Raw genomic sequence first — 25,896 nt, 5'->3', positions numbered from 1 at the left:
ACCATAGGGCCTTAAAGCAATCCAAAGATTCATCGGGTTCGCTAATTATTATCGGCAGTTCATCCAAGATTTTTCTTCCATTATCGCTCCAATCACAGCGTTAACTAGGAGATCTGCCAACCCGAAGATATGGTCTCCTGAAGCTATTTCTGCTTTTGCTACTCTTAAGAAAGCCTTTTCCTCGGCCTCTGTTCTCTCTCAGCCGGACCAACAGCGACCTTTCTTTGTGGAAGTAGACGCCTCTTCAATAGGCATTGGAGCCGTGTTATTCCAAAAGACACCATCTGGTACCCATTCTCCATGCGGGTTCTTCTCCAGACGATTCCTCCCTAATGAGATTAACTATGGAATCGGAGACAAAGAACTTCTCGCTATCAAAGCAGCTCTGGAAGAGTGGCAACACTTACTAGAAAGCGCTTTATATCCTGTTACCATATTCACAGATCATCGAACTTTGACATTCATTAGTGAAGCCCGCTGTATGAATCCTCGGCAGGCCCACTGGGCATCATTTTTTGCTCACTTCAATATGACTGTTACTTTCTGTCCAGGTGCTAAAAATGGGCGAGCAGATGCTTTATCCCGCTCTTTTGATGATACGGACCGCCTGAATCCATTGACTCCCCAATGCATCATCGACCCTTCTAACATTGTGACAGTTACCAATACTGTGAAGGCTGCTCCCCCTACAGGGCGATCATTTGTGGAACCACAGTTACGACTCAAGGTATTGCGATGGGCTCATTCCCCCCGTATCGCGAGTCACGCTGGAATAAAGAGGACCACGTTTCTTCTCTGTCGTTTCTGGTGGCCCACTATACGTACTGACATACGTGATTTTATTGCAGCCTGCACCATCTGCGCTCAACACAAGTCTTCCCCTTGGCCACGCCTAATGCTCCTTGGGAAAGTATAGCCATGGATTTTTTATTTTTTTTTAAAAGTTTTATTTTTGAGAAGGTCAATAAGTGGAATGTTTTAGAGGAGTCATAGAGCAAAAGGAATTTGGATTTGAAAAAATGACATCCACGGCTCCCAGACTTTGTTGAATGATTTAGAGGTATTGCGCAGTATGCATGTCATAAACTCCATTTTGTACGAGTGCCAAACTCTATTAATAATTGTCTGCATAGTAGGCGCGGAGGGTTGTTTCCAATTAGTGGCTATAGCCATGGATTTTATCACTGACCTTCCCTGCAGTTCGGGATTCAATACCATCTGGGTCGTCATTGATCGGTTTTCCAAAATGGTGCACTTCATCCCTCTCTCTGGTCTACCTTCGGCCAGTCGCTTAGCCGACACGTTTGTTAGACTCCGCACCTTCCTTCGAGTAGTGCCAATGATAGCAGGTACGCTATACTCAGTCGTGACACTCAAGGTGTTAGTACGAGTGAAGTCATTCAGAAATCTAACATGTTCCCTCAATTCTCTGATCTTCAACAAATGTTTACAATACCTTCAAAACTTTTTTTATCAATATTTACAAATCTGCAACTTCCATAACACAACTAAGCAACGGCTCACTGCCTGCCCTCTCACGTCCTTCGAGCACCTATGCCTCCTTCAATCATCCACGGCTGGCTTAATGTCTACCCTCTATTCTGAACTCTCGTTAGACATATCGGACCAAAGGGACCCACATAAACTGGCATGGGAAAAGGACATTGGGGAATCCCTTGACCCCGAGGATTGGAGGGAAATCCATGAGAATACTGCCTCTAGTTCCATATGTGTAAAAATCAAAGAAAATGTCTACAACATTTTATATCGATGGTACTATGTGCCAACTCGCCTTAAAAAAATGCTACCCGATACCTCTGACTGCTGCGTGAGAAATTGCTCCCTGGAAGGGACATTCATCCACAGATGGTGGAATTGTCCAAAACTGACTGGCTTCTGGCTTGAAATGAAAAACTTGATAACTACAATACTTCAGATTTCTGTCCCTAAGGAGCCTAAATTTTTCCTCCTTCCACTAGGGATTCCTGGGGTTACGCGCCATCAACTCATTCGACACATCTTAACAGCGGCCACATGCCAACTTGCAGCTGACTGGAAACAAAACAACAAAACCCTCCCTCTACCCCAATCTATAATTAACCGAATCTAGCACATACAACGTATGGAATTTATGACCAGCATTCTCAACAATTCCTCCAAATCCTTTAACAAAACTTAGTCTCCATGGTTATCCTTTTTCAAGTCTTGCTCCCCTTTTAGATGTCAGCGATTTATTCGCTCCCTCTGTCCAATTTCTTTCTTTTTTTTTTTTTAAGAAATACAATCTTTCCGGTCAAATCCCTTCCTTCTTTACCTTTCCCTCCTTCTTTTTCCGTACGGCTCTTGCCACGCCATCTCTATCTCCCTTCTTTCTCTCCACCCTCTCCCTCATTTCTTATACAAAACTTGGAGTCAACTGATACTGACATATCAATGCTATTGTCGCCTTTTGCTTTTGTTAGAGTATGGCATATTTTACTATGTTGATATGTATTATAACAATGTTATATTAGACTCTTGAAGTCTATTTGTATTGTTTTGACTCTCCAAAATAAACCTTTCAAAAAAATAAAATAAAATACATTTTTACAGTTGCGCCTGATTGCAAACACATTTTCTTGCACGCATAGATAGCCGTCATCACTAGTAATCTGCACTTACACCAGACCTGTAGCTGGTGCAAGTAATACAACTGATAAACAGATACCTTAGAGATTCCCCAAATTTGAATGGGACGCTGCTGTGTGCACTCGAGCTTGGCACGTCCTTACTGTACAGTGACTACGTGCATAAGCCCATTTTTGTCCCTGTTCTGCCCATGAAATCATAGGCTGTAGTAATGGTCATTTGCACTTGAAGAAGAATTGGACTTTGCTTGGTTCACTGGCGTACGTTACAGTTCTGGGCATGTACAGTGCAATTTTACACAAAATATATCAGCATTTACGTTCCTTCATGATTCAGGCCCACAATGTCCAGTGCATCTTTCGAGTCCTCTCCTTCCCCATTTGCGGTGATTTTATCTTATTTATTAATCTGTGGATATAAAGCGGCACATATACAGGAGGCACTGATGGAAAGGATGAAAAATGGTTTCTATGGGGCTGTATTTGTGGCAACAGTTTGGGGAATGCCCTTTTCTATTACAACATGACTGTGCCCCAGTGCACAAATGAAGGACTACAAAGACATGATTTGATGAGTTTGGTGTGAAAGAACTTAACTGGCCCGCACAGAGCCCTGACCTCAACCTCATCGACCGCCTTTGGGATAAACTGGAACACAGATTGCAAGCCAGGCCTTTTCGTCCAACATCAATACCTGAACTCATAAATGTTCTACAGAATGAATAGACAAAAATTCCCACAGAAATACTCCCAACATCTTGTAGAAAACCTTCCAAGATGAGTGGAAGCTGTTATCGCTGCAAAAGTATATGTATTTGAACAGAATGTCATTACAGTCACTGTTAGTGTAATGGTCAAGCGTCTGAATACTTTTGTCATTAAAGTGCATCTCCCTCAGTCTATGTGGCACACAGGGAAAACAAACATTTGAAAATATGTGCACATCTGCAATATTTTACAAAACACAGTTTAATCTGGAGCAGTCAATGTTATGAAAACCTGCAATAAAAGCTATTACAAAGAAAGCTGCTTCTAACTTTCTAATTAATAATTTACCTCTGAAGCGCACAGGTGCTTTCATCATTGCTCATTCCTCTATTTTTTATCATTTTGTTGACATATTTTATAATTTAAATTTGTTCTACTTTCGTTTGTATACAAGAAAGAATATTATACCTGCTCTATTATTAATGTATTTTTATTTGAATCAAACCTAATAGCAAACAAGCTTTTCTTTATCAAAAAAAATGTTCCAAAATTTTCCTTATGCTTAGAATCTGGTTGGGTGTACCTGGGTATAAGGACCTGATATGAACCAGGCACATATGTGACTAGTGCAGAGCAAATGCATCTTGAAATACTATTTTAACATGCGTCTTTTTAGAGCTTTTTGTACACATATGTGTAACACTTAACATTAGGCTCTATGCATTTATTGTCCCTTTTCACTTATGTAGTGCCTACATATTACTACATCATCATATCAGTCTTATTGGAGCTTATAGTCTAAACTCTCTACCACACACACACAACCTAGGGTTACATTTGTCTGAAACCAATTAACCTGCCAGTATGATTTGGAATGTGGGATGAAACCAGAGCACACAGAGGAAACCCATGTGTTCATGGAGAAAACATAACCACACAGAAAGTGCCCTGATCAGTATCATTCATATGGCACCAGCGCTGTATGTGCCATCATGGATCGGTGTTCACAGGTGATTTCTACTACTTCAACAATGCCACTATGACCGAGACACTGGACTGGAAATGTCTGATCATACAAAAGGGTCCTCTGCTATTATGCCTGGGTCTGAATTGTTTTAAATGGACAAACTATAGCCAGATAAAAGAATAAAGAGCCTGTCTTATTTCCCCATATTCATCCTATTAGAAAAAAACCTAAGGGATTAATGTTGGAAAATGTAAACCTATTAAAAGGCTTTTCATCTGACCTCGCAAACCAGAAGATGCTATACAGTTGCTCCTTGTCATTGCTTTGCTCCAATTAAAATAAACGTTATCATTGATTAAGTGCCTCTTTCTTCAGATATTCTCCTCTGAGGACTGCCCAACACTAACAAGTGATTTGGTGGAAGCGAGTATAAAGGACATCCAAAGAACTTGTATGTTGCTTATTAATAACTTTGATTCTCCAAATTGGTTTGACATTAGGCTCAAATTAGGAAGTTGGTGCTGAAACAATAATTGTAACTCACAAAATATAAGGCTTCCTGAAAGAGACTCCAACATCTCAGATAATGCATAATTAAAGCTCAGTTTTTTTAGTTAGATATAATCAATAAAAGCATAAGAAGCTTATCACCACCCGTAATGTAATTTAGCATAGTTCAGTAGCATAATAGATTTTAGAGTATTTTTTCCAATTTGAAAGTGGTGCAAAGAATGCTGGTGCTACATAAATAGATGTCAATAAATACCTAAGTTTATTAAATAGATGGAGCCTGAGTCAAAAAAGCACGCATACAGAGCGAAACGTGTGTTTGTTTAAAAACACATGTAAATCGGCTCTGCATACTCCCGAATTCAAAATGAAACGGATCTGAAGATACGTGCGCTGATGAATTCGGGTGTAGGCCTGCTCTGCTCTTCTATAAGACACTGCAGGATACATCCAATGCCTATATGTAATATACATTAACAAAGAATGCACAGATAAAAAAAAACATTGAATTAATGTTACCTGTTAATAATATAGGCCAATGGTTCCCAAACTGTGTGCCGCAGCTACATGGGGTGCTGCAGCGATCATACAGAGGTGAGCGCGGTAGACAAGGCGGGGGAGGGCACCAAGCGCTCCCATCTGCCTGCCATCACCCAAAAAAAATGCCCTCCTCCCCCCTCCATTCTCACTGAATATCAGGCGTGACTTTATCACGCCGACATTTTCAGTAAAAAGCGAGGCAGTGAGGAGCCTGAAGACCACAGAACAAAACAGAACACAGATGAAAGGGCAGTAAAGCGTAAGACAAGGGGCACAGAGTGAAAAAAGAAAAGGGCACAGATTGAAATTGTGAAAGGGCACATTGTGATATTGTGTAGGGGCACAGTGTGATATGGCAAAGAGGCCATATGTTATTTTGACCCAACTACTTAAAAAAAAGTGACTACCTGGTAATTATTCTGGCTTAGGGGTGCCTTGGAAAAATGATGGAGACTCTAAGGCTGCGTCAAACTGAGAAAGTTTGGGAACCACTGATATAGGCATTAATGACAAAACAGTTAAATTGTAATATGTTTTTTTCACAATATACTTTAGGATGCTCTTAGTATCTACTAAACAAAAAGCATGCATACGAGACTGTCACCACTAGCACTCAGGACCTAGACTAGCCCTGTAGCTGAAGCAAGAGGATATGGCAGAAAAACAAGTAACTTTGAGATGGCCAAAGCTTGATTTGAACATGGCTGAGTGCGCTCGAGTTTGGCACTCCCTTACTGTACATTGACTACGTGCGAACGCCCTTTTCCCACCCCATTCACTCCCGGAAATTGTAGGCTGTAGTAATTGTGCATTGAACGTTGTTGCGTTTAGTTGTGTATGGCCGGGTTCTGGGCAAGCATAAAATCGGCATACGTGCCTTGATGAATCAGGCCCATGATCTCTAATATGTGATTTTTTAATTATACTTTTTATTTTGAAAATACATGTATAAACAATACAAAATAATAAGAGTTTTCAATAAGACATAACTCATATGAAACAAAAAAAATGTAGTGTGTCAATTTTCACAAACTTAATATATACCATATTTGCCGGCGTATAAGACGACTTTTTTGACCTGAAAAACATGCCTCCAAGTGGGGGGGGTCGTCTTATACGCCGGGTGCCAAACTCAGGGGTCTCAGGGGTGCTGCGGGCCAGCCATAAAAAAAAACAAACACTTACCAATCCGCGCGGCGCCGGGACCCAGCATCCTCCTCTCTCACGCAGCCTGTCATATATCAGTGACAGGCTGCGTGAGAGAGGAGGATGCTGGGTCCCGGCTCCGCGCGGATTGGTAAGTGTTTCTGGTTTTTTTTTATGGCTGGGGCGCGGCAGAGGGGGCAAAGTGAGAAAGGGAGAGAGGGACAGATGAGAGTGACAGGAGGGGGACAGAGGAGAGTGACAGCAGAAGAAGGTAAGTGTTATTAGTATGTGTTATGTTATGTTTGTTTTATGTCATGTCAATGCAGAGTGTGTGATCAGCATATATGAGTGTGTGTGTGTGTGTGGGGGCCAGTGACTTCATGCAGTGTGTGTGTGGGGGCCAGTGACTTAATGCAGTGTGTGTGGGGGCCAGTGACTTCATGCAGTGTGTGTGGGGGCCAGTGATTTAATACAGCGTGTGTGGGGGCCAGTGATTTAATACAGTGTGTGTGGGGGCCAGTGATTTAATAGTGTGTGTGTGGAAGGTGTGCGGAAGAGGGGGTAGTCTTATACGGCGAGTATATAACAAACTCTATAATTTTGAGTGGAAATGTTGGGGGTCGTCTTATACGCCCAGTCGTCTTATATGCCGGCAAATACGGTATCTCTGTGTGTATGGGAAAAAGCATCCCAAAGAGTGTGTTCAGCTAGAGGAAGAGCCAGTATAAGGGTTCCTGGGGTATAAATGGAGAGAGAAAGGTCGGCTCCATTTATAATGCCCTTTTAGTTTTTCCAACCAGCTAGCAAGTTGCTGGTAATCAGGAGTTGCACCCGTCAGGTGCTGATATAAATCTACTAGACAATTTCTTCACTCTCTCAGATCTGGGGAAGAGGTTGGATGCCTCCTGACAGACACTGCAAACAGTGACCATCAAGTCCTGTATTTTGTATGTGTGTGGGACACAAGATCCCTCACATGAGAGGGAGTGTTCCTGTGCATTAGTAAGAAGCCAGACAGGCTAGGAACTTTTGTTTATGTTTTGTTTTGAACATGGTGAATAAAACTAGCTGCAACTTGATAAACCAAAACAATTGACTGGTGTGATATCCTTGGCTAATAAGATCTTATGACAAAAATAAATAAATATATACAGTATATATTTTTTTTTGTAAAATGTCTTTGTCATAGAGGAGACAGACTAAAAAGAAACTAAAGGTAGCCATTGATAATCCCAACAATATTTCAAAATAACACAAAATGGAAATTTTCAAGGGGTCATATGCAGCCGGGCAATGTTCCTTTATATTTTATACAGTGCACATTATTCACCAACTATTCTCAACTTAACTGATGCAGAGAAAATAACACAAACCAAGAAGTAATTCACATGTGAACTCCAGATGCACAGTTGAAACACAGACCATCTATGTAAAGAATCATATGGACTTAATTGGTAATATATGTGTCAATATTACATGTTACATATCATATTATATAATTAATAGTTTCTTGTGCAACATTATATCACTGATCATTAGATCAGAGGTCGAGCGCTTTGAATCTCTTTACCATGGTTACAGTTTACAATTTCAGAGAGGTCTGATATCATGGGCCTAATAAACTGAGGAGGAAACAAAACTCCCACCACAAACAGACACTGAGCTTGTAAAATGTGTGAACAAAGTACACACATAGAGCTAGCATATGGTTTATCTATGTAGTAAGAGTGCTTTTTTTTTAACAATTTTTAATTTCTTTCTCCATCTGATGAAGAACAGATTACGTCTCAGAGGCAATAATGAAATGAGGCGCCATTACCCACCAGCCCGCATTCACTTTCAGCGCCATAAGTTAAATTTTTTTCTATTTTCTGCTGTATTTATTACATTTGTTACAATTATTAATATTTTATTTTTTTACATGCATAATAAAACTGGTTATTAGTAAAAAAAATAAATAAAAAAAAAAAATTGTGTGTGTTTATTAATGTAAAAATGTGTATCAAAAGTCTTAGTTCAAAAATTGCGTGCCTCCTCCCTGTGCTGATAACACTAGAACTCTTCCCACACCCATGTCAGAGTTACACCCCAATAGTGTACTTATCAGCTCTGGTACCTGTGCAATAAATGGATTATCGATCGATAGGAAAGAGACACACTCAGTCTTTGCAGGGCTGAATAAGAATCAATTCTGACCGCCCTATAGTCAGAATGCTTTATTTATATATGAAAAGTGTGCTCGCAGGCACATTCGATATCTAGAAATTGTTGCATGTTCTCAGAAGTTAATTTGACATAGTATCAGCAGAAAGAGTCTATACATCTTTTTGTTTAGTCACTGCTCAAAATGTCAAGGCCTGTAACTGCTTATCTTCAAGAACAGTCATTTGCCTTCGTCTTCACCACTGGCTCTGGGCGTATTGTCAAACAGATGTTCCTTTCTGATATCTGGATTGTTTGACATATAGCTCAGCATATTCACGAGAATAAAACAGAAAAAAACCTCGTGTCAATATCATATTCAGGAAAACTAAGAAAAGCAACTTTTATTTTATAAGTTTGATCAATATATGTACTTTTTACCATATTAACTGTCACACCCACGTACACGTAATAGTAATTTAATTAATGTAAAAATAAATTTTGTCCCAGGAAAACCAGGCTGCCATTAAATGTCTGCACGTTACATAGTACAAACACCAGAATAATAACCATGGCTGTTAAGGCGTGCCTGCACTTTGGAAATCACAAGTGCCAGCATGCCCTGGCACCCAGTTTCTGGTGCCTATGGTTCACCAAAGTAAAATAAAAATAAAACACAGACACAAGGTTTATATTTAAATTAAAAGCATCACTACACAACTCTCATTATCCACATTTATTGCACAACTACATCAATGGCATTTCATCTGCCATCCATGGATTCTTTGCAAAATAAAAACAAGGGCGGACGATGCTAAGCCAGCTCCTAAGAGCTTTCCTGTAAGTGAGCTCTTAAGTGGCAATGGTCCTATTTATAATAGGCTGGCAATTCAAATGCATAGTGTACCTAAACATACGTGTGTTCTTTAAGTAAGTACCTAGCAGACGACTTACGAAGACAGACGGATTGGCACGGTAAGCCAGTGTTAACGTTACGTAAATGAATTTACTACCGAAGTCAGCAAGCAACGTATTTAGCGATCCGTCCTTGTTGACTTCGGAAGTATGCAGACAAGTTCCGTGCGTTCAACATTAAACGCACGTTGCGCTTAGTATGCGTGCCTTAATGACTCAGGCCCTGTATGTTTTTCTTTCTAAAACAAACTAAACAATGTCTACTCTTTGCAATACACCATATTTATGGCATTTTTATGTGGAATTCATAGCAGAGAGTATTATGAATAAAAAACACAATTATTTGTATGCAGTGACAAATGTCTTATACTAGGTAAATAACTATCATGCAATAAGAAATTCTGCATTGGATAAATAGCTATCTAATATATAAATGCTTAGTGGCGTCTGTCTGTCTGTGTGTGTGTGTGTGTGTGTGGAAAAAAAAAACCAAGTTGCAGCGCCACCTGCTGGGCAGAGTTATACACTGACCTACTAAATTCTTAGTGTGTGTGGGAAAATTTTTTCAAAAAGGGCTGAAATTTGGTAGGGCTCAAACTCATTTTCGTGAGGTAATTTTACCTCATGAACACACATGTGTAGAGGCGTGCGTTAGTGTGTGTGGAAAAAACTATTTTCTCAGAAAGGGCTCATCCAATTGACCTGAAATTTGGTATACTGACATTATTTGACAAAAAAATTAGAATAGTCAAGTCAGTTAACTTTCATCATCCCCCCTTCCCCCCGTGGGAGGGGTAGTAAAGGCTAAATTTACGAGTTGAGGGGTCAAACTCATTTTCGTGAGGTAATTTTACCTCATGAACACACATTAAAAAGGGCGCTTGCGTCGGGAAGTAACGCTCTTCCCCTGAGGAGGCCTGGGCTAGGCCCAAATGCATGACAAGAACCTTTTTAAGACCTTAAGTATCTTGATTTGACTAGAATGCATGAGTATCATGCACGGGTTAACTTGTATGTTAATATCAATATAGTAACAACCTTGTACGCATTTGTGTACCACTGGAATCTTCAGTTTTATAGAACTATTTATATACTGCAATGTCAATATTTTAAGAAGCATAGTGGGTGCATCATGGTCGGAAACCATATTCAAACACAAACTGTAAACTTATTAGAAAATTATTGCAAAATGGTATGGAAAGGTTCTTTGACTTTTTGCCATTTTAGTCATGTTGTAAAATGTGGTCTATAAAAACATAAAATATCTTCCATGAAAATGAATCTGTTTAAAGTTAAAACGTTAAAATATTTAGAATTACCAGTATTTCCTGATCAGGGTCAAATGTCCTGAAAACTGTGAACAAATAGGTAAGTGGAAACATTGTAAAAAACATATACATACGTGCCAACATTTTTCAGGGACACTTTGCTGCTGAGCTGATGCAGCTATGCAGGTTACAGTTACACACAATACTGTCTGGACCCCTCTACAACACTACAAACCAAAGGCAGGGGGGGGGAGGACACCTGCCGCCAGGCTGGACACATAGCGGGCTGCCTAGGGCTGGGTCACTTGGGCTACTTGCATTTTTCCCAAGCTGTTGAGCTGTCTCTAATCCCCCACCCCAGGCTAATATTTGCCCTACAGTCCTTGCTACAATCTCTATCAAATCATGTTTACTTCATTACCTGTGTAAATACTCCTCTTCAATAATTGCCTACTCTTATTCCTACAAAAACAAGAAAAGGTGGGTTACACAAAAGAGGTAGAAAACAAATATTATAATGTCCAGTAGGGGTCAATAATCAAAAATAGGGACCATCCCAGGCCCAAAAAATCCAGGTACAAATATTTTTTTTAGAAGTGATACTTTTACTTTACATTATCATAAATATTTGTCTGGGCTCTTGCCCTAGAGGTACACATGCAGGTATGTGGTTTTGTTATGGCTTTACAGAGACAGTCCCCAGCCAGGCTGGATCTCGGCACCGAGGCCCACACTGGGAATCGGGATGAGCAGTAGCGAGTTAGGCTGAGACACAAGAACAGGAAGGGGCTTTGTTAGGGAGGGGTCAAGCTAAGCAACTGGCAAGACTTCTGCAAGGCAGCAAGGCGACCTCTGTTCTTCTCCTATCTTCATGTGCTGACGCTTTGAAACAGGTGGGTGTATGGCTGTTGTCGCGCACATATGTTGCATGCCTAGTAACACTGCCATGTGCTGTCCGCAGGGAAGGGAGCCGCCTGTAGGAATACATAAATAACGGGCTCCTGCTTGTGAGCGGCCCTTACTTCCAGGTTTGTTACAGTTACTGCTATCTGTACCATGATAACCCCCTTCTGGAAAGAGCTGCATGTGACCCCATAGTCTGTTCTGAACATACATGTGCAGCTTGTCCCTAAACCAGAGCGGATCTGCAGTGTTTGTGTGGCCCGGAGGACGTGGGGGAGGGGCCAGTGGGTGCTTCAGCTCAGTACAATAAGCGGTCACATTGCTTACAGGAGAAAAGTTATCCGGCGGTTGGTACCAAATTAAAGAAATCCGCAATTGATGGAAGGTTGTCCTGGTTCCAGGTAGGCACATGGACTGAAAGTGAAAACCTGTAGTTGATGTGTGAGATGCACTTATCGCAGTTGTGTTTGGATGTTTTTCTTGTGAGTAGTTGTCTTTATGATTAAGAACGAATCAGACTTCAGATTAGTTGAAACAAAATAATATATATGGTCTTCAGTACTGTTGTATAAACCTAGACGCAGACGGTGAACACATCTGATGGTGTTTTTTTCCACATTCTCTAGGACAAGGCACTGCAACTAACCATATCCCCCCCCCCCTGCAAATACCATGCTTGGATAAATTAAAACATTTTCAGGACATGCAGGAAATTTAAGCAATTTCTTTCTTTTCTTTTGATTCTTATCTTTATTTTAAATACTTTACTGTCATAGATCCAATTAATGTAGAGATGTGTGTGTATATTTACATATGTTTTAAATAATTAAGAATAAAATGGTATGTTTCCAATATCTAGTAGACTGGAGTGCCTTCTTGTACACAACTCTAGTCTTGATGTTAAAGCAGTATGACCGATCATAAAGGAGCAGTAAAACTTTTCCACCTTCATTCACAGATATGCGTACACAAAGGGTGGTTTCCAAAATTGCAACCTCTTTTGCCTGTTTTTGTGCAAATGTACCTGATTATAACCAAAGTGCATGTTATGCGGTATCATGTTGGCAGCATCTGCCAGGGGGCAAAAGTTTGCATGTTCTAATTGTTGAAGTTCTATGAAGTTGGGCAGGTAAGCGTGTTTCTTGCTGAATGTGGGCAAGACGCACTTTTGCACCCACATGCTAAAAGTAGATTTCATATGATTGGTCCAGATATTTAAATGATCTTCAAATGTGGGGAGAGAGTGCATTAAGAGTGTATATGAGTGAGGGGCTGCAGAGTATCTCTGAAAAATGACTTTATTTTTGCTCTCTGTCAGAGTGGGAGAAGATCAGATGCTGGCTTATAAGGGGATGACTTTTGCACACTGTATACAGAAAAATAATTTTTTATGCATAGAAATACCAATGTAATACAAGTATAGAAATGTGATACTTATACTATAGACAGTCCCATTGTCCCCTTAGTGTTATGACTTATTTAAAGGGAAGTCCTCTTTTGGAAATGCTATCTTGCGCTACAATGTGGTCAGCTCTAAGTAGCTCTTGGCATAGAATCCCTTGGGTAAGACCCTCAGTTTTGCTACAAAGGCTGACAGGTATAATACTTGGAAGATCATCAATGACAAGCAGTTTTAGGAGGAAAATGTAAAAAGTTTAAATCTATAAAGGGATTGGTGTTTAAGTGCTAGTAGAAAGGACTATGAGTAACATTATCACATTTTCCATCATATGCCATTTGGAGCCCAAATTTGGGACACAAAATGTTTGCATTGGGAGAGATCCAGCACAAGGCAGTAGGCAGGCATAGGTAGGAGTGAGACACAAATTGCATCAAAATGAAAATACCCTGTCCATCCAAGTATTTTTCAGTTAGTAAATTACCCTACGGGTATGAGTTTTGGCAAAAAGTTGGATTCTAACATATATTAAAAAAACAAAAAACACCTCACTATAAAATTCTACAAACATCTAATGTTCTGTCCCAGTATGCATAATGAATACTGTTACACATTCAGTAACCAGACAGCAGTTGTGCAAGGCTATTCATATAAATAAAGGAACAATATGAAAGAAAATAAGGACTGTGGGAATTTGCTTGTTTTTTGTTGATGTTGAATTTATAAGCAGCAATGATTGGCTTTTAACTAGTATTTTTCTCATGCATATAGGGACAGATTCAACTGTCCGTGCTTTTTTACCGATATTACGGTAAAAAGTAATGCAGATTTTTGCTTGCACTTTTACAGAACAAAAATCAGCATTACTGCTGTAAAAAAATAATAAAAAATAAATATATATATATATATATATATATATATATATATATATATATATATATATATACACACACACACACTTGTGCAAAGTGTCTCAGGCTGTTCCGGAGGCACCTCACGCGGATGCAGATTTTTTATTAATTGAATCTGCCTCGTAGTGTACATATAAATAGGTGTATTTGTGTAAAGCATACATACTTGCAAACCAGTGTAAGGGTAAAAGAAAAAGTAATTAGGTTGGGCAGAAGCTTCAATGACAGAAGCTTCAGCTGACAATGTGATTGTACATTGAAGGTTTATATATCTGTATTTATTTATTTTTTTCTTTAGGGACATCTGCATTGTGTCACTCCTATAAGTACTGTTACAATTATTATAAGATCACCTGGTTGTCATAGCCTTGAATTGAAAGTAGGACATCACAGTGAAAACTGTGTGTGGGGGGAAAGTCACAAGTGTATACAAATGATTTGTTAGATATCAGGATACACGTCTCAAGAATATGCATTTGTTTTCTTGGGGCATATTTGCCTACTTTTTAGAGCCCACCTCAGAGAGATACTAGAGGGGAGGTCCAAGGGGGCGGGGCTTAGGACGCAAGCTTGTGATGCATCATCACTACCAAACATTAGCAGTAAAAGGGTCATACTGAAAAGCTCAGTGACTATCAGTGTAGCACTGTCATAGGAGGCCACCTTTCCAATAAGTCAGTTCATAAAATTTCTGTTCTGCTAGAGCTGCTGTGGTCAACTGTTGGTGTTGTTATTATGAAGTGAAAACATCTAAGAGCAGCAGTAGCTCAGATGTGAAGCAGTAGGCCACACAAGTTCACAAAACGGAATTGCTGGGCGCTGAAGCACGTGAAAATGCCTGTCATTAGTTGCCACACTCCCTACCAAGTTCAAGAACTGTTCGTCAGGAGCTTCATGGATTGGGGTTCCATGACCGAGCAGCTGCACCTAAGATCACCATGCACAAATGTGAGTGGAGTGTCTAGTGTTGGGGTATCGGGGTGCACTTCTAATAATCACCTTTAATGTTGACCATTCAGATATCAGCTCAGTTAACTGGGAAACGGAAAAGACAACTTGACACATTGATTGAATGAAGCCAAGTAGCTATGATTCTGTTCTGATTAGAGGACACTTGGCGTGTTTATTTAAAGAAAAAATCTTATAAGTGGTACAGCATCATCAGCAAATCATATTTGAAATTTAACAATATTGCATACAAAGCATAAAGTTATTTTTAAAAGTTATTTTTAAATTCTGTCTGGAAATTCTAAAAGCTTCTTACATTTTAAATATTGTCTGTTTTTTTAAGCATTGTTTGATATTTTAAACATTGTCTGTAAAGGTGTTATATTTGTTTAAACTTTTATTATTATTCTGTGTTAAACTTTTGTACCAGTGCTATAGGTGTGAGCTTACATCAACGTTACTTTCTATTTAGTTTTTTCTGCCAAGCTAGCATAGTAAAATAATCATTTTTACTTAAAGAAGAACGTGTCTGTTAACTACTGCAAACCACAAAGCAAGTTTATGTCAAGTTCATACACCTATTCTGCAAATTCTGTATAATTGTTTAGCTATTTATTATTTATGGTCCATAGACCCCACACTAGCTTGCTCCTTTTTTTCTTTGAAATAAAATTGTATTGGGTTTTAAGAATACTTCCTCCAAAAGTGCTCCCGCTCCTATGAACGCCAATGGAGGAAATCCCATTCCATCGCTGACTTCCCCCACTTTAAATTCATCCTTTCCTCCTACTATTCTGCCCTCACTCTTGCTACACAAACCTATTTCACATCCCTCATCTCCTCCTTGTCCAATAAACCCAGACGCCTCTTTGCTACCATTAATTCTCTACTGTGTCCTAACCCCCCCCCCCCCTTGTCCATCACTGCTCTTGACTTTGCCACCTACTTTAAAGACAAAATTGAATCTATCCATAAAGATATCTGTTCTCATCAAACTTGTTGCCTCTTCCCACCCAACCTTTCTATCACTCACTCTGCCACCCTCGGCTCCTACACCCCTGTAACTAACTTTTCTTTTCTCCTTTTTTTCCACAACCTGTCCTTTTGATCTTATCCCCTCCGAGTTCCTCCACTCTCTCTCCCAATGCCTGTCATCACCTTGCTCGCCTCTTTTACATCTCTCTCCATTGGTATCTTCGCTTCGGGCTTCAAGCATGGTCTCATCTCTCCTATTCTCAAGAAGCCTTCTGTGACTGGATCACTATTAAATAACTTTGGGTAAAAAATGTATTTAAAGCGAATAGCGCAGGACACTTATTTATGTAATTGCATTTGCACTTATTCTTGTTTAGTGTAAGATAGGAAGTCGTTATTTCTGAGACCAGGAAAGAAATTTGTCTCTGTTTAACCTTGCTAAAGGATATGCCTTATTTCTGATGCATATATCTGATACAATAGGCCTTTGTGGATGGAGGTCTTGTGTGTATTGGGATGTATTTAGTATGGAGGTGTCTTTGTTTAGGATTTGTAAGGTTGCTTGTGGAAACCTGCAATTAGGACATGTGCAAGGAAGTCTGATAGCAGAAAGTGCTAACGAAGTTTGTGATGAAGTGTCATGCCTGCTCTGGCCAAAGACCTCATCAGGGGGTCGTTACTGTGTGGCGTTTGCCAGAATGAATTTCATAGATAAGTGTAAATTTTGTTAGCCTTGAAATGCATGTAAAATCATGTTTGTGTCAATAGAGTATATCCTGTTTCTAAAAATAGACTATTTCTGAACTGGTATAAAAGATGAGCTCTGTAAGCATGTTAGTGTTCTTCTGAATTTTCATCTGACCTGATGACACTGGGACCTTCCACCAGTGTGAGTGAGCAAATAAACATCTTGCTTCAGAGACCTGCTTGGAATCATCTTCAATATTGCTGTATCCTGTGATCTACAGATTAGACCCTAAAATCTAATCCGTTCTCCGGCTGTCTCTGCGGTTTGGACCCAAGCTATTCCAGTGCCAACGCTCTGCGCTACCCAGCAGCCCTAGTTTGTGTGATAGGCCAGGGGGGATCCATTCACAGCAACCCGGATCCATAGTAAGAGGTCCGGAGTTACCAGCAAGGTACACCAGCAAGGAGATACGCTAGCAGCGTCAGTTACGCAGAAGAAACGTGGTTCTGAGTGCCATAGAAGGAGCTCAGTGGTGGCAGCAGGCCCCTCCCACTGCGGCAGGAGGGGTGTATTCGAATTAACAAAAGGGAACGGTGGCAAAGTAAGTCCAGCCGGTTCCCAACAACAACAGACAGGGTGGCATAGGCGGTCCATCCTGTCACACCTTCCCTTGAACCATCCTCCTCTCCAACTATCTCCCTGTATCTCTGCTTCACTTTGCTTCTAATATTCTCCAACGACTTGTCTTCAGTAGCCTGACCCACTTTGCTCTCTTCTTCACCCTCTCCAATCTGGCATCTGTCCCCTTCACTCAACTGAAGCTGCCCTCACTAAAGTAACAAACGACTTACTCTGACCTTCAATCTATCCAGAATGCGTGGCTAGGCTCATCTTCCTCTCCCGTTGCATCTCGACCGCTACTACTCTGTGTAAATGCCTTCATTGGCTCCCTATCCATTTCAGAGTCCAGTTCAAGCTCCTTACCCTCACTTATAAAGCCCTTACCAACACTCTGACCTTATGTCGCGGTACATACATACCCGGCCATTCCGTTTTGCTTCTGACCTCTGCCTCAAGTCGCCTCTCATTACCTCCTGCCTTGCTCGCCTCCAAGACTTCTGCTGTGCTGCCCCCATTCTTTGGAACTCCCTACGCCACATCGCTCAACTCTCCCTCAACCTTCAGTCCTTCAAATACTCACTCAAAACTCACCTGTTCAAGATTGCCTTTCCTACCGCATCCTGACCATTCTATCCATCAACTATTCTTCCTCGCCTTCATTTCCCAGTATGTTCTACTGTCACTCGCCTCTCATCCCTTTAGAATGTAAGCTATCACAGGCAGGGTCCTGTCTACCTGTTGACCCAAGTCTATCTACTGTCTGACTCCCTCGTACATTCTATCATGTGAATCCCATAGCATTACTCACACTCACCTGTGCTATTTATGTGTATTACCTCATCTATTTGTTATTTGCTTCTGTATGCGGGGCTACAGAATCTGAGGCGCCTTATACCTAAATACCGTATTTTTCGCTCCATAAGATGCACCTGACCATAAGACGCACCTAGTATTCTGAACCAAATAGTGTAATAAAATATTTAATAAATATATATTGACAGTGGGTATTGGCACAAAAAAGGATGATAGTAAAGCTTTCGTATGATTACACACACGTAGCAATATAAAGGCTGGAGGTTCACATGAATGTGAATAGGTCTCTCAAATGGCAGTTGGAGCTCAAATCAGAAAGTCTCAATATGTCCACACTTGCTTGGGATAAAACCTCAAAAGGAAAGGGAAAGAGAAAAGGGAGGGGGGTGGCAGTCAGCGGATTTTCAATATGAACTAAATCGAAAGGAGAGGATGCAATAATCAAAAATGCAACACGAATGAAAATGATACTAGAATAGTAACAGAGTGGGGAGCACGGTGGCCTAGTGGTTAGCACTTCTGCCTAACAGCACTGGGGTCATGAGTTCAATTTCCAACCATGGCCTTATCTGTGTGGAGTTTGTATGTTCTCCCCGTGTTTGCGTGGGTTTCCTCCAGGTTCTTCGGTTTCCTCCCACACTCCAAAAACATACTGGTAGGTTAATTGGCTGCTATCAAAATTGACCCTAGTGTCTCTCTGTGTGTTTGTGTGTGTTAGGGAATTTAGACTGTAAGCTCCAATGGGGCATGGACTGATGTGAATGAGTTCTCTGTACAGCGCTGCGGAATCAGTGGCGCTATATAAATGGTGATGATGATGATGATGATGATGTCCCATAAATGACTGGAAATAGGGAAAGGTAGTAATCTAAAATTTAATGGCTGAACAAAATGGCCATACAGACCAGAGATATACAAAAGCACTCAGAAAATAAGACCGTGTTCCGGGTGTAAATGTCAAACATGGACTCACGCTAAATATGATTGTAGATGCGTGAGAATGCAGCCTGGCAAAAGAAGACCGGGATCGAGTGTCCTCCTTCAGAACGTGTGGGATGATCGCAGCGTTCAAGCTCGTCTAAACGGAGATCTGCGGATACACTGCGGTCCACAGTGGAACGCAAATCTCTCCACTTCCAGTCTAAGGGTGCCGGATTGAATCAAAATAGTGTTTCAACGGAGAGTTTCTGCAGTATTCACTCCATAAGACGCACACACTTTCCACCCCACTTTTTTTGGGTGGAAAAGTGCGTCTTATGGAGTGAAAAATATGGTAGATTTAAAAAAAAAAAAAAGGATGGATTTGGCTGCGTGTAGTTACCAGGTTGTGGTCCACCAAACTGATCAAATGTGTGCTCGGCGAAGTATTACAGGTAGAATGGTCAGACAAGCTGATGTTTGCAGGATGCAGGTAACACAAAACAAAATGAGCAGGTGGTGGAAAAGTCTGGTTTTGCCCTTTTGTATTGTGCTGACAGATAGGGAAAGTTAGGATCTATGTTTCATGAATACAGGAACAAGCTGGGTAATAATAGGATACCACGCTCAAAACAGCAAAGCTGATACTCTTGCAGAGAATGACAGGCAGAGCAGGTTTAAATACTGTTTTGGCGTTCAACTTCCCACCTCTGTGATGTCAGTGATCACATGATTGCATCTCGGTGATCTTGCATTACCCCGGCCTGCCATGCTTTGAAGTGAAAGATAGATACTGAGACCTTCATCTAAATGTAGAATTGATGACAGACAGAGATTGTTGGTGGCGTGGGAGATGATGTATGTGAGAGTACAAAAATCATCATGTGAATCCCGATACATAGAACAGGGAGAAAGCTACTGTGAAGGAGCGTGTGAGGGAACGGGGTCTACCAAGGCTGAACAGCCTACAGAGTTCCCCTGTATGTGGGTAAATACTTTACACTCGAGCAGATATCCAACTTAATCAATGGTAGCTTTTATTAATGGAACATCAACAACAGGCACGAAACCAACATATGTACAGGAGTAACAATTACAGGTATTCACAATGAACACAAGAGTAGTACATACAATATAATACCGGTCCTATTATGGCCACTGTGACTGGATCACTCATAAATAACTTATGGTATCAATTTATTTAAGAGAAATAGCGCAAGGCACTGATTTATATAAATTGCATAGGCACTTATTTTTTGTATTGTATATATTTTGAGATAGGAAATCATTATTTCTGAGACCAGGGTAGAAACTGTTTTTTTCCTGTTTTCACCTTACTAAAGGATATGCCTTATTTCTGATGTATATATCTGATACAATAGGCCTTTGTGGATGGAGGTCTTGTGTGTATTGGGATGTATTTAGTATGGATGTGTCATTGTTTAGGATTTGTAAGGTTGCTAGTGGAAACCTCCAATTAGGCATATGTGCAAGGGAGTCTGATAGCAGGAAGTGCTAACGAAGTCCAGAGTGAATTTCATAGATACGCGCAAATTTTGTTAGCTTTGCAATGCATGTAAATCCATGTTTGTGTAAATAGAGTATATCCTGATGCTAAAAATAGCAGTGTCTGAAATGTATAAAAGGCACTAGCTTGTATGTGAAAAGTGTTCTTCTGATTTCAACTTGACCCCATCACTGGTACCACTAACCAGTGTGAGCAAATAAACATCTTGCTTCAAAGACCTGCATGGAAACATCTTCAATATTGCTGTATTCTTGTGATCTGCAGATTAGACCCTAACCTGATCCGTTCTCCGGCTGTCTGAGGTTTGGACCCAAGCTTTTCCTGTACCACAGCTCTGCCTGCTACCCAGCAGCCCTGGTCAGTGCGATAGGCCGGGAGGGGGGGTTCCATTCACAGCAACCCTGATCCACAGTCAGGAGTACCAGCCCAGTTACACCAGCAACGAGATACGTTAGCAGCGTCATTTACCCAGAAGAAACCCGGTACTGGATGCCGGTAAGGAGTCCAGTGGTGGCAGCTCGTGTAATCCCCTCCTACTGCGGCAAGAGGGCGCTTTTTGGATAACAAAAGGGAACGGTGGCAACGTAAGCCCTGCCGGTTCCCAACAACAACAGACAGGGTGGCATAGGCGGTCCATCCTGTCACAGCCACCTTGGGAAATTCGACCTCCGTTAGCTGGCTGGAACCATTACCTCCTACACCAGCCTTTTCTTTCCTCTATAAACCCCCCTGACACTCCACTGCTCTTTCTTATGCCCACAGAATAGCCTCAGTCTGTAGGGGTGTGTTGATGGTCTGCTGTGTCTTAGGATATTAAGGCATAAGAATACAATACACATTTCCTAATTAAGGTGCTTAAATCAGACACAGAAAGCCACTATGAGGTAAATGTATCAAGCTGAGAGTTTTCCGGTGGGTTTGAAAAGTGGAGATGTTGGCTATAGCAACCAATCAGATATTGACTCTGCATATCAGTGAAAAGTCCTTTGTGAGCCAGTCTTTCAAATTGTTTCGAATGGTGTTAGTGATGGTTAAGAAATTATCTGCGTAGATCTGTGAGACATCTTTGTTTATAATCATCCCTAAATATTTGAGTTGGGTAGGATGCCATACGAAAGGGAAAGCCGGCTTCAGACCTTCAACTACCGCCAGTGGCATCATAATATTAAGGGCCACGGATTTTGAGTAATTAACCTTAAAGTTGGAGAGTTCTCCAAACATGTGGAATGCAGACATTAGATTCGGTATTGAAATTACAGTGACCGCAAGGAGATCATCTGTGAAAGGAGCAAGTTTAAAGTCTTTGTCCCCCAGCTTCAAGCCAGAAATATCCGGATTCAATCTAATGGACCGTGCCAAAGCCTCCATACATAGGATAAAAATCATTGGGGACAGAGGACAACCCTGCCTGGTCCCGTTAGTAATGTTCCAGGCCTCTCAACCTGGAACAAAACCAACCTGGTCTGAGTGGATTATCTGGGGCAATTATAACTTCAGCCTATAAGTTTGGCATATAAATTTACTTTAAATCCAAATTTAATAATGATATGGGTCTATAGCTAGGACATAAGGCTGGGCCTTTTCCATCTTTAGGTAATACTGTAATATGTGGCACCAAGGAATACGTGAAAAGTGGTATTGCGCGGATATTGAGTTGAAGGCCTGAAGCTTAAGTGGCATTAATTGTGTTTTTGAAGGTTTTGTAATACAATACTGTTAAACCATCAGGACCTGGGCTCTTCCCTGAGGGAGTTGTCTTAATTGCTTCCTCTAGTTCCCCAGAAGAGATATTGTCTGTATCTAGTGTGGGAAAGTCAATCCTGCTGAGATAATTATGAATCACTAGTAAGGTTATAGAGTTTAGAGTAATAAGTGCAAAAGCTGCGGTTACACCAGCTGAGGTGGCACATAATTTCCCAGTATCTAATTTGAAACGTGGTATGTATAATTGTGCTCTTTGAGCCCTCAGGGCTCGTGCCAAGAGTTTACCAGGTTTATCTCCCCATTGAATGAACTTATTATGGCATTTATGATAATCCAGCCTTATCTTATCGGACATCAGTTTATTTAATGCCTTTCTGTTTCAGCTAGAACAGCAAGAGTGTTTGTCTCCTGCGAGGAGGGTGTCTTGGTAAGAGATTTTTTATTTTTATTTTTTTTCCCCAAAAGCGTGCCTAACTGTATAAGTTGTACCCGTATGACGCACTTGTGGGCTTCCCATTGAGAGATTTTGGATATATCAGCAGTGTCATTCAATTGAAAATGGTCATATTTTTTTGCCTCAATTTGGGCTTTGTTACAGGCGTCTTGGATTAAGAGCTCATTTAGTCTCAATGTATACAGTTTGCTGGCCGGCTGGATTAGTGAGAGTGACATGTAAACCGGGGTATGATCTTACCACATGGTCTGACCTATCTTAACTTCTTTTAGCAGGGTTAAGTGAGTGTAATGTAAGAAAAAGTAGTCCAGTCTTGAATAAGTGTTATGAGGATGTGAGAAGTAAGTGTAACCCAGTACCACGGGGGTGTCTGAGCCTCCATGTATCGACCAGCGGGTGTTCGTGCATGATGCGCCTCACCTTGCGATGTGTTTTCCCAGAATATCTGGCTGCCCCAGATGAAATGTCGACAGCAGGGTGGAGAATCCAGTTGAAGTCACCGCCTAAAATGAGGATACCTGCTCTCAAGGGATCTAGAAATATGCAAATGTTAATATCAACTGAATAAAATATTTATACATTGTGAACATGTGAATTAGACCGCTCCAGAGAAACACGAGGGGCCATAGCCCAGTCATGCTCCAGAAAGAACCTGCGCGGTACTACAACATGGGCATCCTTGAGGGAGGATACCCTATGCATCACCTATAATGGTGGTTATAAGAACTGAACTTAGAAAATGTAAAGAATTGTGCTACATATACGAACAAATTACTTAAATTACTATGCCCTTCTAGGTTATTTCTTAGAAACTGTGGTACTTAAAACAAGTAAATGATAATGGTGTCATGTGCTTATCTGAATCAAACTTTAAGTAGTCCAGAGGATCTACCGAGAAGACCGTAGAGAAGTCTCTCAAACGGATGACCGAAATACTCTCCACCAGGAGCTTAATACCTGTAAAGGCACATATCAAAAGAGAATAAGCGCATATTTTGCCAACATGACATGACAGTCCCACACAGTGTTAAATAAGTCTGACTTTAAAGAGCAATAAATATATGTGGATGTGGATCACAGGTGGTATCCTAGTAGTAGGTAATAGTGAGTGATACTTTGGACGGACTCAGGTATCTTCCTGTTTTGGCGTTTTTTGGCAGTTTTCTTTTGTTTGCCAAATTGTCAGAATCTTTCGTCCGTCTGTGGAGCAGCAAACGAGGTATTGTATGTGGTTGACTTTAGCCATTCTGGAGGCAAGATATGTTGAATATCTAGAGCCGAACAAAAGGTAGAAAGTTCTAATGGTTCCCTTAGGGTTGCTGATTTTCCCTCGTGAGCAACCTGCAATTGGAATGGGAATCCTCAGGGGTATTTGATGTTTTTGTTAAGCAATTCCTCTGTAAGGGGCCTGAGCATTCACCTTTGTTGGAGTGTCGGGGCGACCTTCTGCATTTTCTATACAGATGCTACCAACTACCTTCAATTGAAAAGTCAGTATTAGAGTTCCAAGTGTAGTAGCAGCAGTATCGATCGATCGGAGCCCAGAAATAAGAAACCACACAGAGTCTGGTGTCCAAACTGAACTGTTTTACTCAAGGAAAGAGTTCATATATTTATAAAACAACAATCGCTGTAATGGAAAGTTTCTGTAACATAAAATTGATTACAAAAACAAGGTAGCAGTCAAGCTTAGTAATCTCAAAAATGCTAAATATCATCAATTTCCTTATCGATTCTGTGATGAGAGGTTCTTGAGGCTGGCATTACTTCTTGATTCTGCAAAGTTTCACATTCATAGGCGCTTATGTAATTTCCTTTGTAGTTAGATTTTTGATTTCAGACAAACATTAGCACAAAATATCTGCTTTAATAGTTTTAAGGAGATACAACTTGCTTCCAAACAGATTTAAGGATTATTATTGCAAAAAATTCTAAGACTCTAATTAATAAGATAACCTTAGCAACATTTTCCTTACACCAAGTGACCCTAGACCCCCACAGGAGCGTATGCCATGAAAGATCTTGAAACGCCTGAATAGCTTGACCATTGAACTCAAGACCGTCCAGTTGTCGTAGTTTCCACAGGATTTCGTCCTTCTGCGTGAAGTAATGTAGGCGGCAGATGACAACTCTGCGGCGTTCTGAAGGAGCTCTTCGTGGTCGCAGAACCCTATGTGCTCTGTCGAAAGTAATCGCATTGCCTGGTGGTTCCAAGACTTTGTTGAAAATTTTTGTAAGAGCATCAACCAAGCCTTGGGTGAGTATATCCTCCAGCAGACCCTAATTCTCAGATTATTCCTGCAACCTCGATTGTCCATGTCATCTAGCTTGTAATGAAACCACTGTAGGGCTTTGCCTTGTGCTGTTATCGTGGATTGCAATACACCATAACGATCATCATCCCCCTCCAGGGCTTCCAGCAAGATATGCCTCAAGTGTGGCTACTTCTTGTCAAACCACATCCTGTAGCTTTGCCTCCAGAGTTTCAAAGTCTTTTTTGGAGGGTACTTCTTTTTTTGTTGGCAAAGTGCGGAGTAGTTGCGTGACCTACGCTATATCTTGTTGGTCTTTGGTTGGTGATGGCTCTGCGATCTGTGTCTTCGCTGGGAGAGGCTCGGGTGTGGATGGGTGAGAAGAGCTGTGAGATGAGGCCATGTCGCTCGTGTCTGAGACAGTTGAAGATTTCAGGAATGTACGCAGGTCCTAACGTTGAAGAGTTGCTGTTGACTGTCTGGAGACTATTGGTGTTTCCTTTCTTGTCTCTGCCCATCTGGGCTCTCGAATGATACACTCAGCACTTTGCAAAAAGTCAGTCAGTTGCAGTACATAGGATACATGAGTTGTCACTGGTCACTCCCCCCCCCCCCCCACCCCATCTGTGACATTAGGCAGCCATAACAGCCATGGAGTGGCTAGGATTACAATGGTGCAGCTCACATCTTTATCAATGATGATCTTCTATGTTTTCTGCCTCCTTTTTTTATGATACCGTTTTGGTTGCAGAAATTCTCCTAGAATGCAGGGTCAGCAAGTGACGGCTAGGTGGCAGCTGAGTCAAATCACAGTGGAGCTAGTCAAGTCCAACTTGTAAAAATCAAAGTGACCACTGGGTGGTATCAAGCACATATTACTAGTATCTTGCTTGTAGTTATGATATTTAAGCACAAGGTGGGTCAAGAATGCACATAAATTACAGACCAGGAGAAAAGGA

General features: G+C 40.9%; 1 protein-coding gene across 5 annotated transcripts in view; it reads left to right on the top strand.

Moving 5' to 3' along the window:
- Positions 1-11,602: 11,602 nt before the first annotated feature.
- LOC142138903 (uncharacterized) overlaps positions 11,603-25,896 on the top strand; it is a 73,042-nt gene continuing 58,748 nt past the window's right edge. Inside the window, exons 1-2 of one of the 5 annotated variants that reach the window (XM_075195999.1) lie at positions 11,603-11,716; positions 12,056-12,127. In XM_075195999.1, the coding sequence (XP_075052100.1) occupies positions 12,105-12,127 (23 nt within the window). In that variant the 5' untranslated portion in view covers positions 11,603-11,716; positions 12,056-12,104. Of the gene's footprint in view, positions 11,717-11,754; positions 11,852-12,055; positions 12,128-12,826; positions 12,856-14,757; positions 14,985-25,896 lie in introns of those variants that run through there. The other 4 variants (XM_075196003.1, XM_075196004.1, XM_075196000.1 and 1 more) reach the window with 4 other exon arrangements.

Source organism: Mixophyes fleayi, chromosome 2 (genome assembly GCF_038048845.1).
Source record: "Mixophyes fleayi isolate aMixFle1 chromosome 2, aMixFle1.hap1, whole genome shotgun sequence".
NCBI classification, from domain to species: Eukaryota; Metazoa; Chordata; class Amphibia; order Anura; family Limnodynastidae; genus Mixophyes; species Mixophyes fleayi.
This window is presented reverse-complemented; position numbering and strand designations above follow the sequence as displayed.